Source organism: Hoplias malabaricus, chromosome 1 (genome assembly GCF_029633855.1).
Source record: "Hoplias malabaricus isolate fHopMal1 chromosome 1, fHopMal1.hap1, whole genome shotgun sequence".
In the NCBI taxonomy this organism is placed as follows: Eukaryota; Metazoa; Chordata; class Actinopteri; order Characiformes; family Erythrinidae; genus Hoplias; species Hoplias malabaricus.
Window position 1 is genome coordinate 55,707,119 of NC_089800.1, and position 15,097 is coordinate 55,722,215.

At 48.5% G+C, this 15,097-nt stretch overlaps 1 protein-coding gene across 2 annotated transcripts in view; it reads right to left on the reverse strand.

Annotated features, from left to right (window-relative positions):
* jmjd1ca (jumonji domain containing 1Ca) overlaps positions 1–15,097 on the reverse strand; it is a 72,601-nt gene that overhangs the window by 11,381 nt on the left and 46,123 nt on the right. The window contains exons 4-17 of one of the 2 annotated variants that reach the window (XM_066666943.1): positions 13,916–14,018; positions 12,775–12,899; positions 10,896–11,033; positions 10,724–10,765; positions 9,860–9,986; positions 7,985–9,672; positions 7,165–7,319; positions 4,567–7,019; positions 3,884–4,085; positions 2,635–2,861; positions 2,327–2,479; positions 1,362–1,451; positions 1,109–1,248; positions 459–567 (exon numbers count right to left, since the gene is read on the reverse strand). In XM_066666943.1, coding sequence (XP_066523040.1) covers positions 459–567; positions 1,109–1,248; positions 1,362–1,451; positions 2,327–2,479; positions 2,635–2,861; positions 3,884–4,085; positions 4,567–7,019; positions 7,165–7,319; positions 7,985–9,672; positions 9,860–9,986; positions 10,724–10,765; positions 10,896–11,033; positions 12,775–12,899; positions 13,916–14,018 — 5,752 coding nt within the window. Of the gene's footprint in view, positions 1–458; positions 577–1,108; positions 1,249–1,361; positions 1,452–2,326; positions 2,480–2,634; positions 2,862–3,883; positions 4,086–4,566; positions 7,020–7,164; positions 7,320–7,984; positions 9,673–9,859; positions 9,987–10,723; positions 10,766–10,895; positions 11,034–12,774; positions 12,900–13,915; positions 14,019–15,097 lie in introns of both variants that reach the window. The other variant, XM_066666936.1, reaches the window with a different exon arrangement.

Here is a 15,097-nt window from a genome sequence, read left to right on the forward strand (position 1 = left end):
ATGTTTCCTCATGTACTGGATGTTCGTACTGAAAGGTATATTTAAAAATTAAGTTAAAACTGAAAAACCTTGCTCAGTGTTTTTTTTTTCTCTGGAATCTGCTGTTTGTGAACTCTCAGATAAATCTGTGTTTCATTTCTTTTAAAAGTCTAAAAGTGCTGATGTGGGAGACGCGGGCGTGTGTTTCCCGATTCCCTTATGAATCTGTAAGGTCAGAGATTTATTCTCCTGCCCCAAATCAGCTGAGATCAACTCCTCACACACACACACACACACACAGAGGCACAATGATGACCACTCAAATACAAAGCTCCATCTCTCTAAGAAGAGTGCACAGACTTGTTTAATCCTCTGTCTCCACTGTGAGCCGAGGTCTAAGCTTGAATTAATGCAAGCTAATGCAGACTGCAAAAGACATAGAGGATAAAAAACACTGTGTATGTGTGTGTGTTACTCACCACTTCTCTCTTTGGGGGTCCTGTGAGCTGGGTCTGGGCTCTTGTGTTGGTCAGTGTCCTGTGGCGAGATCCGCTGGATCTTCGAGTCACACGTTGCTTTCTCTGAAATCTGACACAGCTACACAATCAGTAAACACCCAGAGAGAGAGAGACACACACACACACAGATAACTGACCAGAGAATCACACAAAGAAACTGACACACACACACATACAACAACTCAGACATACGCACACACACACACACACACAGAAAACTGACCCAGAGACACACACAAACAGAAACTGATCAGAGACAGACACACACACACAGAAAACTGACCCAGACACACACACACACACACACACACACACACACACACACACACACACAGAGAAAACTGACCCAGATACACACACACACCGAGAGAGAAAACCGACCCAGAGAGAGAGACACACACACAGAAAACTGACACACGCATACACACAAACTGACCAGAGACACACACACACACACAAACACACAGAAAACTGACACACACATACACACAAACTGACCAGAGACACACACACACACACAAACACACGCACACAGAAAACTGATACACACACACACAGAAACTGACCAGACACACACAGACAAACAAACACACAGAAACTTAAAGTGCCACCTGTGGGAGGCCGTTGCTGGTGATGGGGATGGAGGAGGAGGAGGAGAAGGTGCTGCTCCCGGAGCAGTAGCAGGAGCAGTGGGAGGGGATGCCATACTCTCTTCGTATGGAGTGCATGGCGTTCTGGAGTCCAGACAACACTGAGAAACACAACACAACCAGGGGCCAATCAGCGTCCAGCACCCGGAATACTCCCAGACCACTGATGGTCCTTCTATGTAAAAATAGACACACACACACACACACGCCTCACCTATTTCTGGGACGATCTGAGTAGGCATCAGGTTCTTCAGGTCGTGGGGCTGATTTTTCACACAGCGAACCCAGGAATACAGCTCCTTATCTGAGACAGAAAGAAAAGTATATTCATGAATTAGACGAACATTAAGAGTTAATATGATAATTACATCATTTAATATTTAATAATTATCAAAAACTATATACAGGGTGGGCCATTTATATGGATACACCTTAATAAAATGGGAATGGTTGGTGATATTAACTTCCTGTTTCTGGCACATTAGTATATGGGAGGGGGGAAACTTATCAAGATGGGTGGTGACCATGGCGGCCATTTTGAAGTTGGCCATTTTGGTTCCAACTTTTGTTTTTTCAATGGGAAGAGGGTCATGAGACACATCAAACTCATTGGGAATTTCACAAGAAAAACAATGGTGTGCTTTTGGTTGGTTTTAACTTAACTTTATTCTTTCATGAGTTATTTACAAGTCTCTGACTGCTTATAAAATGTGTTCAAAGTGCTGCCCATTGTGTTGGATTGTCAATGCAACCCTTTTCTCCCACTCTTCACACACTGATAGCAACACCGCAGGAGAAATGCTAGCACAGGCTAGCGCCACCCATCTTGAAAAGTTTCCCCCTACCCATATACTAATGTGCCACAAACAGGAAATTAATATCACCAACCATTCCCATTTTATTAAGGTGTATCCATATAAATGACCCACCCTGTAGAATATAATATACATATGTATAATAATATTATGTGCTGTGTGTTTTTATGATGATTATGTAACATTAGTTATGCATTTTTATTGTTATATGCTGTGTATTATTATTATTCCTGGTGTGTATTAACACAAGAAAAAAGCTTTAAAAGTTATTTGCACACTTAATATTATTACTTATTGTTATTACTTATGTTATTTATTGTTATTTGTATTGTTATGCGCTGTGTAAATGTAGTGTCTCACTGACCTTTGGTGCTTCTCCGTTCCCGGGCTTTGAAACAGTCCATACACACCACAAAGCCGCACTTGTGACAGGCCCAGTGCATGTTGAACAGAGTCGCCTCACAGGCATCGCACATCTCTCTCACACCTCGCACAGCCCGCTTCCACATGACCTGGCCTGCACACACACACACACACACAGAGGAAGGGGATAACTGACAGAGGAAAAAGACTGTTGTCACAGAATGAAAAAGAAACATTTTTTCACTCAATTCCACAGAACGTGACAATGACCTGCAGTTCACACACACACACACACACACACACACTCACTGTCTTTTTTCACCCAGGACACAGCCATATTCTCAGTCTGCACCAGGTGGCAGAACTTGTCCCCAATGAGCGTGAGGACATATTTGGCCATGTTCAGCTCCATGTTTCTCTTATCATCATCTTCATCCTCAAACCCCGACATCCAAACCTTCACTGCATCCTCATCAGTCTGCTCCGCCACGGAGAAGCCATCCACACGCACAACTCCATTCTTGCTGTATGACAATCTACAACAGGGCAGAAGACACGCGCACACACACACACACACACACACAAGCACATGCATCAGTGAGAAATAAACCAAGCCACAGCTTCTCTTTATCATTACAAAGTGACCTGACGCTGCTGGATTGTACAGCTCTCAGAAGATGTGCTGAAAGAGGCTTGCAAACTTTATAGATAATCTGCATCTATTCCTGGACAAGTTTTAATAGAAACACACTGGAGATGTTTTCAGGACAAATATAAATCTTTGTTTTTGAGTTTAAGGAACATCTGGAACAAATCTGGATGCTTCTTGCTTCTAACCCTAACCTGCAATAAGACACCTATTACAGGTAACAATATTTCTGAGATATTCTGGAGGTATTAGATTACAAATAATGCACAGATTTGTGGCACGGTGGAGCAGCAGGTAGTGTCTCTGCCACAACTCCAGGGTCCTGGAGGTTGTGGGTTTCCTCCAGGTGACTGTCTGTGAGGAGTGTGGTGTGTTCTCCCTGTGTCTGTGTGGGTTTCCTCCAGGTGACTGTCTGTGAAGAGTGTGGTGTGTTCTCCCTGTGTCTGTGTGGGTTTCCTCTGGGTGACTGTCTGTGAGGAGTGTGGTGTGTTCTCCCTGTGTCTGCGTGGGTTTCCTCCGGGTGACTGTCTGTGAGGAGTGTGGTGTGTTCTCCCTGTGTCTGCGTGGGTTTCCTCCGGGTGACTGTCTGTGAGGAGTGTGGTGTGTTCTCCCTGTGTATGCGTGGGTTTCCTCCAGGTGACTGTCTGTGAGGAGTGTGGTGTGTTCTCCCTGTATCTGCGTGGGTTTCCTCCGGGTGCCTCCCATGCTCCAAAAAATTGATGACTCAAAAGTGTCCGTAGGGGTGAGTGAATGTGTGAGTGTGTGTCACCCTGTGAAGGACTGGCGCCTCCTCCAGGGTGTGTTCCTGCCTCGCGCCCAGTGATTCCGGGTAAGCTCCGGACCCACCGCCACCCTGAACTGGATAAGGGCTACAGACAATGAATGAAGACCGAGACTCCTGACACTCACCGGCGAAAGTAATAGAAGCGACAGAAGACGGGTGAGACGGCGGGCTCTTGTGTTTTGCGTGATCGGTCCAGGCGACACTCGCGACACTTCTGCACATTGGCTCCAATCTCAGCGCAGGAATCGTCCTGTAAAAAGGCCTCGCCACTTTGCTTCAGCTTCTTCACCTTCCTCCAGTCCTTCAGCACGGAGCGAGGAATGCCATCTTAGAAGAGAAAAGAAGAAAACCCATCATGATGACAATCCCATCAGCTACAACACTCTCTCAAACAGTCTCTCCTTCTCTCTGTATCTCTCCGTCTATCTCTATTCCTGTCTGTTTCTCTCTGTCTCTTTTGTGTCTTTCCTCTCTCTTTCTCTCTCTCTCTTTCTCTCTCTCTCTTTCTCTACCGATTTCTGTCTGTTTCTCTCTCTCTCTCTCTCTCTCTCTCTTTATTCAGCTGATGGAAATAAGGGGCTGATGCTGATGGAGAAAGAGAGTCACGGCTGAATGGTTTTAAAAGGCTAATCTAAATCTGCTGTGTGAGGATGTGGGTGTATGTTTAAAGTTTAAATTTAATTAGTACATTTAAATATTCTAAATCTCGCAGAACCGCGAATATACGATAAATGTCAGGTCAGTTCTAGTAAATATCCTACACTCTCACAGACGCACTGACCCTTCAGAAACACACGAGGACACTCACTGCTGTTTGACAGCCTCAGCTGAGATTTCTCTTTTGGAGTCCGGAGCGCTCCGTTAGGCTTCTCCTCCTCTTCTTCCTGGTCCTCGTCCTCGTCCTCTTCTTTCCCGTTCTGTCCTCTCCTCTTCTGCTTCTTTATAAACACAGGTTTCAGCTGCTGTTTGCCCCCTGGGGCAGATCTGCCACTCTCGTTTTCATTTTCGGAATCTCTGCTGTCAGAGTTCAGCTGAAGGATCTGTTTGTCCCCCCGACTGTCCTTTTCTGTCTTAACGGTGACTGGGCTCGACTTCCTGTCTTTAGGACACAGCTTCTTGTCCTCCACGTTGCCATTTCTGTCCAAGACAGGTTTTACATCCTCTAAGGATGAGTTCTTATTGTTCATATCTCTCACAAGTTTCTTGTCCTCGCTTCCGTTGGACTTGCTGTCCTCTGGAGAGCATCTCCTGTCCAGATTTTTGGACTTTCTATTGTCCAGTAACAGTTCCTTACTCTCATGATTGGTCCGTTTGCTCTCCAGCCCATTGAGTCCCTGTCTGGGGGGCATGGGTACATTGCCGAGGCTGATGAGGGTGGTCTCCAGCTGACTGCCCCCTGCTATCTGAGAGGGAGCAGTCCCTTGGTCCTGCTCCGAGTGACGTGTCAGCCAGGCCTTCTTCAGTTTGTGATAGTTGTTCTGACCAGACTGAGAAGGCTGGCTGGTGGTGGCTGGAGCAGCTGGAGCCTGAGCTTTGTTCGTGGCTGCAACAGCAGTGACTTCGGAAGACAGTCTGACACATTTCGGAGGGCTGGGGCTATAGACGGATTCTTTATTCCTGTCCAAAGCATGAGCTGAACATATGGTGTGTGTGCTGTGTGTGGTGTAAGTGCTGTACCTACTGTGTGAGGTGTGGGAAACAGTCCTCGCAGAGTTCAGAGTGTGTGTAGTGTGCAGGGGCTGAACTGTATGTGTGTCGTGTCTCGGTTCTGGAGCAGCTAGTCCAGCTCTTCGCTTCTTCACGTGAGGGAGGTCTCTAGCAGAGCAGCAGGAACTGGACGAGAGGTCCAGCTTTGGCTGAACTGCACCAGCCTGGTCCGTTTTACAGCGTTCAGATACGGTGTGTGGTGTATTGACACTGGCTGGATATTTAGCTCCGCAATTTGCGCTCATAAATTTCGTTGTCATGTTCAAAGGTGCGTTCACATCCTGCTTTGACGTGACCATGTTGATGGGGTGTACGGTGTCCACGGGGGTCCACAAGACTCCCTTCTTACACTGCATGCCACCTTCCTTTAGGTGTGTATTAGACATACTCTCAAATGTTCGTAGATGTTCGCAGTGAGCTCGGGGACGTGACCGATCAGTGACAGAGTAGTTTACAGGTGTTTGCACGTAGCTGGACGGTCGAACGATGACAGAAGCTGTGGCGGACTGTGGGGTAACCACTCCTCCATTGGTCGTGTGACCTCCAAACACACTCTCCCGGTGACGCACCACTCCGCCTCGCTGTAAATCATACCCCTGGCTCACCACAGACACAGGCTCCGGGGCCAACTTCTTCCCAGCAACTGTTCCGTTTTGGAGCTCAGGCATCAGTGTGGGTGGTCTGTGCTGATTCTGACCTTTTCCTGATAAGCTCATAGGCTGGATAGGTGTCAGCATGGGAGGAGATAATCTACCCTGTTGCATCTCCTTAGACATCATGGTAGAATGTGGGGCTGGTGGGTGGAAGATGGGGGCCCTGTGCAGCGAGGGTACGGCCCGAGACGTATTAGTGTCGGAGATGGCGGTGGAGATGAGAGAGGTGGAGGAGCTCTGTCTGTCTACACTGCTCAGTTCCACTGCTCCCACTGCTTTACTGGCTAACTGCTCTGCAATCTTGCCCAGGAGTCCTTCCTCTTTCTCTGTGTGGTGCTTCACGGTGGGTGGGGGCCTGGATTTGAGCGTGCTCTGTGCAGTGGGTGAATGCAGGACTGAGGCAGCAGTGTTAGGGCCACTCAGCCTCTCGTAAAGCTCTTTACTGGGTGGGGCCCTGCGCGCTGGAGGCTTGCTCTCCACACTTGGGGTGTAGTAGTTGGTCTGTGTGAGTGTAGGGGAGGGGTGGGCTGACTGAGGCCTGGGTGGCAGACTGTGTCTGATTACATGCATCTCCCTCTCCCTCTCCCTGTCCTTGGTGAGAAGCGTAGGGCTCTTGGCATAACGTGTGTCCCTGTCTGAACTCTGTTTGGCTGTGAATGGCGCCACCTTGAGGCTTTCCTGCAGAATGCGCCGGCTCTCCTCCTGGTAGCGACTGCTTCTATCACCTGTGAGGTCGTACACAACCTGAGGCTGTTTGGGGAAATCTGCGGGTGACTCTGGGACCACCGGGCGGTAGCTGTGTCCATTCTTCCCCACTGCAGCCCGGACCCGCTCCTGCTCTGCCTTCACAGATGTGTGGACGGAGCTGAGTGCCTCAGGGAACGCTCTCCTCTCAGGTTCCCTAAAGAGAAGCAGAGCAGTAAACGAGTGAATCCCCCGGGACTGAGGCAAGCTCCTAATGCCATTGTGTTTGAGTTGACTCAGATGTCACATATTCAGTTATTCTGTACGGTGTGTGTGTGGACAGGAGTTTAGTGTGGACTCACTCTGTGGTTTTAGAGTTGGGGGTGTTGGACTGGACTGTCCTGGACACTCTCTGTGTGTCAGCACTCGATGGACGTACAGGGAGTGGAGGTTTTAAACCCTGACCTTCTGCACTGGTTACAGGGGTAGTCTGTGGAAGCCAGGGGCTTGGTGTGTTCTGTAAACACACACACACACACAGAATTGTTAACAGTTTCACACAATCACCCAGTCACACACAGTCACCCAGTCTCTCTCTCTCTCTCTCACACACACACACACACACCCGTGGACAGTTTCACACACTCACCCAGTCATTCACTCACACACCCTGTCACTCACTCACAGTCACCAAGTCTCAAACACACACACACACACACACACACACACACACAGTCACCCAGTCTCACACACACACACACACAACTGTTAACAGTTTCACACACCCACACACACCCGTGGATTCACACACTCACCCAGTCACTCTCTGACACACACCCTGTCACTTACACACAGTCACCCAGTCTCACACACAGAGTCACCCAGTCTCACTCACTCACACACACACACACACACACACACACACACACACCTGTTAACAGTTTCACACGCACCCACCCACGCACACCCGTGGACAGATTCACACACTCACCCAGTCACTCACTCACACATACCCTGTCACTCACACCTGTGGACAGTTTCACAGACTCACCCAGTCACTCACACACAGAGACACACTCACCCTGTCACTCACACACTCACATCTGTGGACACTTTTGCAAACCACTTCACAGTGTCCCTTACTGAAAAACTACAGTATCATTAAAGAGAGAGAACCCTTACCCTCCTCAGGTTACCGTCGGACATTCCTGTCCCCTCTGGGGCCGTCCACTTGGTCCCTTGCAGGCCAATGCCGTAGCCATGGGCCCCGTTGGGAAACGGAGGCCACAGAAGTGGGTAAAGGCCCAGAGGGGAGAGGTGGCTGGCTCCTGCGCTTTGGCCTAAGAGCGAGGGGGTAGCCTGCAAAGCCAGGGGGTGATGGGGGAGACCCAGGGATCCCAGGCGAGTGTGACCAGCCAGGAGCGCTGTGGAAGGGGACAGTCCAGGCAGCAGCGAGGGCAGCAGGTGGGGGTGAGGGATGGAAGGGTGCGGAGAGCAAAGAGGGGACTGTGATTGAAGAGAGAGAGGCGAGATGTGAGGGATCTTGGTGTGAGAGGAGGAGGTGGAGGTGAGGCTGGGGGAGCTGGAGGACGGTGAGGGGCTCTTGAGGTGATGTTTGGGGTGGGGGTTAGGTGGGGTGTGTGCAGGTTGGATGTAGGTGGGATGGCTCTCCAGCTCTTTCCTCACGAGCGCTGGGTCTCTGTAGATGGTGAAGGGCTCGTTCCTGTCGATGATCAGCGGGCTCCTGGTTGGCTTTTCTGGAGTGGTGGAAGGATTTTGCGGAGGGGTTCTGCATCGAGTCGGAGTCGGAGAGCGGATGTGGCTACAGTTCACGCTTGAGATGGAACCAGCTGTGCTTTTAAGGCTTATAGGGACTTTCTCCGCAGTTCCTTGGGCTGGAGAACCACTTTCTTGGACGTCTTGAGCCTCAAGGGATGCGTTCCTCCTCCTGGTCACTTCAGGAGTGACCACTGCAAGTTTGGAGATGATCTCTGGAGAGGAGCAGGGACTGTGGTGCACAGTGGGTTTGTGGATGATTTCTGGACTAGGCACAGTGTCACGTTTGGGACTAGGACTAAGATTCAGTTTAGCGCTTGCCCTAGTGTTCACATCTGCACTGCAAGGCATGATGTTAGAAGGAGTCAGAGCTGCTCTTGGCTCCTTCTCCGAGGCTGACTCTGTAGAGTCAGAGTTATTTGAAGTGACCTCCGTTTGCGAGAAAGTTGATCCCCTGCACTCTGAGTCACTCTGAGGAGCCTCCTGGTCACCTTCTACTCCCTCGCACTCCGGAGATGACGTGTGCAGCAGCACACATGCGGGTTCCATGGGAGCTAGCTGCTCGCTCTCCTGGGATGCCAGCAAGGCAGAGACAGCCTCAGAGTCCTCCTGGGACCCTCCTTCACTCCTGTCCTCCAGCTCCATCATCGCATCTCCTCTCTCCTCTTCTGGTTTATCACAGGAGTTTGGCTCTGAAGCTGCAGGGATCTGAAAGCTTTCACCGCACGATGGCCCAGGACTTATCCCCACTCGCTGACCTTCGAGTTCCTCTGCAAACTGGCCAGGAGAGAGATCCCTGCCTTTAGGAGAGGAGCAAGCCTTCAAGCCTCCTGCAGAACTGTGGTCACTCTCTTGGTCAGCTGGCCGGCTTAAACCACAGCATTTGCTCACCAGGCTTTTTGACCCCGTGTCCCGAGAAGTTTCCGACCATACGCAGCTCTCGCACTCCGAATCACTGCTGCCGGACGGGTCAGAGCCACAGACACCTTTCAACCTCTTCATGCCTGCTCTCTTCTTCTCCCTTCCTGCTTTCTCTTCCTCCTCCCTGCCTTTCCTCCTCTTCCTCTCCCCCAGGCTCCTGCTATTGAAGGAATCTAGAAACAACAACAGATAGCTGAAGATATAAAACTGGAAGAACAGCGCAGTGGAGAGAGAGAGAGAGAGAGAGAGAGAGAACTAAAAGTGTAGGCACAAGACCTCCCCGAAAGAGAATGGCCTCTCGCAAAAGAACTAAAGCAATGAAATACAACTGCAACAGAGAGAGGAATTGCTGCTCCTCACCTGCTCTGACTTCATCAGCTCTGATCTCCTCCCTCATCCCCTCTGCTGCCTCCTCGGCTGCGCTGCAGTCAGAGTTCTGTCCGCAAAGCTGAGGCTGCTTCCTCTGCGCAGACCCTGAGCTACATGCCTGCAGGCAAGAACGAGGGGGTGGATATAGTTTATGATGTGTGTGTGTGTGTGTGTGCATGGTACAGTTGTTACATTGGATTTATGTGCCTGTGTGCGTGTTTGTGTGAGATAAAGCTGCCTTTCTATATATCTATATATCTGTGATATTATTTTAGTATTGTGTGTGTGTACCAGGTATGTATTACATTGTGGGGACCAAAACCTGTTTACACACTTAAACTGTGTGGATTTGTCTTTCCTGTGGGGACCAGATTTGCTAGCTCTCAGGTGTGTGTGCGCTTGAAACCAGTGTAATGTGTTCACAAAGTCTGTAAATGGCTGAACAACAAATTGTCTCAGAGAGAAAGCCTCTTTCTATCTCTCTGCTCATGGCAGAGAAGTGGCATTTGGAGGTTTTTGAACAACGGCGAGACTCCAAACGCTGAGAAGCACAAACCGCAATGAGGACGTTGTGACTTATATTTGCTTTTTCAGATCACTTACAATCATGGCCTTTTTTATCGTCCAATATATTGTTCCACCTTAAAAGTCGATGAGCTTCCGAATGTAAACAAACCAGAGAAAACAGTGTTTTCCCACAATCACATAAGTCCCCTTTAAGGTTAGAGTTAAGATGGTAGTACTTGTGGAAAAGTTAATGGTGAGTCTCTACAAAATGAATGGAAGTCTATTAAATGTCCCCATCATTAACAGTTATAAGATGTGTGGCGTGTGAGTGTTATACAGATGCATTACCTGGTCCGTTGCTGTAGTGTTGCTGGATCTGTTTACTGTATTCTGGAGCAAGATAGAGACAGGACCAATAAGTACAAGACATATTCATCCACAACCAAACACACACACACACACACACACACATACATACACACACACTCAAATGGAAATACAGTACATGGCCCTTCCTCACCATGTTACTCTTGTTGATCTTGTTGGTGTGAGGTTTGCATTTACTGCTGGAACTCTCTCCCATCTGAAACAAGTGGCTGAAATCATCCAGAAAATCCAGCTGCACCAGCGCCAGGTCCACGCTCAGAGACTCGGACCCCTGCGGAGACAAGGTCCGGCCGTAAGAGTTTACACATTTAAGAATATCCCACTAAACCCTGAGAAAGCCATTTAACAATGAAACACTTTAAATGTTTAACAGCTCTAGACCAGCACTGACCACAAATAGTCAACCTGTTTTAGTGATTTAGACATTGAATAAACAGCATACGCCTTCATTCTATTTCATTTGTTCATTTAAATCGTTGCTGTCCAATCAAAAATGTATATCTCTCTATGTTTGTGTTTTTTTAAGTTTCCTACATAATCTGAACACAGTGTATGGCAGAGTGGAGCAGCAGGTAGTTTCTCTGTGACATCTCCAGGGTCCTGGAGGTTGTGGGTTTCAGTCCCGCTCCGGGTGACTGTCTGTGATGAGTGTGGTGTGTTCTCCCTGTGTCTGCGTTGGTTTCCTCTGGGTGACTGTCTGTGAGGAGTGTGGTGTGTTCTCCCTGTGTCTGCGTGGGTTTCCTCCGGGTGACTGTCTGTGAGGAGTGTGGTGTGTTCTCCCTGTGTCTGCGTGGGTTTCCTCCGGGTGACTGTCTGTGAGGAGTGTGGTGTGTTCTCCCTGTGTCTGCGTGGGTTTCCTCCGGGTGACTGTCTGTGAGGAGTGTGGTGTGTTCTCCCTCTGTCTGCATGGGTTTCCTCCGGGTGACTGTCTGTGAGTAGTGTGCTGTGTTCTCCCTGTGTCTGCGTGGGTTTCCTCCGGGTGAATGTCTGTGAGGAGTGTGGTGTGTTCTCCCTGTGTCTGCGTGGGTTTCCTCTGGGTGACTGTCTGTGAGGAGTGTGGTGTGTTCTTCCTGTGTCTGCGTGGGTTTCCTCCGGGTGACTGTCTGTGAGGAGTGTGGTGTGTTCTCCCTGTGTCTGCGTGGGTTTCCTCCGGGTGACTGTCTGTGAGGAGTGTGGTGTGTTCTCCCTGTGTCTGCGTGGGTTTCCTCCGGGTGACTGTCTGTGAGGAGTGTGGTGTGTTCTTCCTGTGTCTGCATGGGTTTCCTCCGGGTGCTCCGGTTTCCTCCTACGCTCCAAAAACACACGTTGGTAGGTGAATTGGAGACTCAAAAGTGTTCGTAGGTGTGAGTGTGTGAGTGAATGTGTGAGTGTGTGTTGCCCTGTGAAGGACTGGCACCCCCATCAGGGTGTGTTCCTGCCTTGCGCCCAGTGATTCTGGGTAGACTCTGGACCCACCACCGCCCTGAACTGGATAAGGATTACAGACAATGAATAAATGAATCTGGGCCCAGCAGTTGTCCTTCACACTGTGTGTATGATGAATGGACCAATAGAAATTGCTTGAAATAAAATATATTTACATTGACCTATTGAAATGTTTTCCTTGTCCTGTAAAGCTGTTTTTGGAGATACATGTTTTTGGACAGTGATGATAAGCTCATCTGAGAGGTTGTGTGTCCTGCGTCTTTAAAACAACACAAGATAAAATTATGGCATTTGCTCGTGGGCTCCGCTGCTGTTGCAGAGTGTAATTCAATGTCCTGAAATCAAGAGGGAAATCAGAGGGAGCAAATGTATATTCCTCCTTCAGAAGTCACAAAGTGCTATTTCTGCAGTGCTGAGCCTGGAGTACATTGACAGAGTCTCCATTCTCCAATGTACAGCTCAGTGGAGCATCACAGTGATTTACAAGCTGTAATTTTAAGGTAAAAATATGACCTAGTGGTGCTTTAAAGAGCAGATCAGGTTTAAGGCGTTGCGTCTGCAGGTGGTGAGAATGTGTGAGTTCTCACCTGGTCACTCATAACCATCATGGCTCTGTTGTTGTGGTCATGGTGGCTTACGATGCCGGAGAGCCACTGGGGTTTGGAGTCGTGTCTGAACACTTTCACCCTGAGGCCCTTCAAAGAGCCGTGGCCTGAAACGAAGAAACAGTGGATTTCAACAACAAGCCTCTCCACAAGAACGTCCACTCTGAATACGTCTGAGTATAAACCTGCTCTACCACGAATAAACACTACAACACAATACAGCAGCCCTCGCTATATCACTAACTTCCTTCCACAAAAAACTAGGGCTCGGCAATTAATCGAAAATGATTCAGAACTTTTAATCTACATACCCTTGCCTAGATCTCTCTTTTAATACACTGTTTTTTGTTCTTCCTGTTAATACATCCCCTCTGTGTGTTCATGTAGTGTCCTTTTAAACCCACGCTACCATGCTGTAGTCTGTGGTTTGGACGTGTTCTGACTTTAGTGAAGATGACACCGAACATAAAGAAGTCAAATACAAACACAGAGAAAAACCAGTTTCAGACCAAAGTGAATCCCCCGCTCTGTTTCACACTAAACACAACCACACACTGAATATGAACAGGGCACAGCTCAGACACAGAGACGGAGCTCCCAGCCGCATCAGAAACACACACCACACCTTTAATACTGGAGTGTGTTTACAGCACGAGCCTCGTCAGTGAACTATGAGACAAACAACAACAGAATAATCCTTCGTTAATCGTAATCCAGGTAAAATGTTCAATTAAACGTGATGTGGGTTTGCACTCGAATCGCTTGGCTCTAAACTAGATAACACTGTTATTAACTCTGCTCTCAGTTCTCAGTTTTGACACCGATATCTAACCACAGACAAATCGGCCTCTGCTCTGATGTGTGGGTCGTCCAGTCGTCACGGACCATGTCTAAGACCAAGCACAAAGACACCACACATGAAACATTCTGATCGACAAGAAAGTGCTGTGGACGGCGGGGGCTCATGGCCCACTTCTGACCGGACTGACAGCTCCGACCAATATTTCCAACAGCCCTGACCCAGCAGAGCCCAGCTGAGAAGTATCCTCCTTCTCTCCACCTCTTCATCCCTTCCTCCCTCTGTCCTTTCCCAGCAGCAGTGGAGAGCGAAAGGCCAGAATACCTTGCTGAAGAATGTGTTGGAGCTGGCGCTGTCTGAGCCAAGCTTGGACCTGCTCCCGACCTGAAGGATCCTCTTTCAGAGCCGAACCATCCACTTCACACTGCTGCAACACACACACACACACAGAGAGAGAGAGAGAGAGAGAGAGAGAGAGAGATTGATTCAGCTGCTGTTCATTAATCATAGTTAACATAGTTGCATGTTGTTTTAACCCTTTATTTCAGAGTATATTTTTAAATATAATACAGAATTATACCAAACCCGAACTGAAGTTAATCTGAGACAGACTGATCAGTTTAACCCCGGGTAAATAACCGCATTCAGGAGTGTGTCTGTGGGTGGGCTGAAGACCACTCTTTTTTTGATAACAATCTCTTCTTCTTAGTGGTTTCAGTTGTGTCTCGTTTATTTTTTTCTTCGAGTTGTTGTTGTTTTTTGTTTTTTTAAGAAGGTTGCCTGAGTGTGAGGTGGTGCTCAGCAGAGCGTGCTCCTGCAGAGGGACTGAACCCTCTCCTGCGTGAGATTTCGCAGAAAACATCAAATAAACAAAAGCACGTGAGGCTGAGATAATTGAAACTTCACAGAATTTTAATTTCATGTTTTTGTCACAGGGTTTTGGCTCTGAACACCCCTCCTCTCTCTCTTCTGTTTGTCCTCTCCTCCTTCACAAATTACCACACTCTCCTTTACAAACACTGTATGAAAAGCAGGGTTTTTCTTTGTTCCTCTCCCAAATAATCCAGAACCCACCCAGAGATAAAGTCCAATAACACCTCTGATCAGAGCGCTCTGAGATACACCTCGAACTGTTACAGCAGAGCACTGCAGGCCAGGGACGGAGGAGTGGTGGATGAAATTATGAACATATGAAGGTGTAAGAAACGCAGCAGAGGACAAGAAAGTGGGGGAAAAGAGAGAGAGAGAGAGAGAGAGAGAGAGAGAGAGAGAGAGAGCAGGAGAAAAGAGGATGAGAAGTGTGAGAGGAAAAAGAAAAAAGAGAAGGGCTGTGTGTGTGAAGGGTGTTAGACACAAATACAAATTTAAGTATTACTCATATGGTATTACTCATCTAGATACAGACCCTCCCCCTCCCCCCTCCACCCACCCACACACTGTCTCTGTCTCACCATCCTGTCCCTCCCACACAGACACTAACATTTTAAAATGCTTTCTCTCAGGATT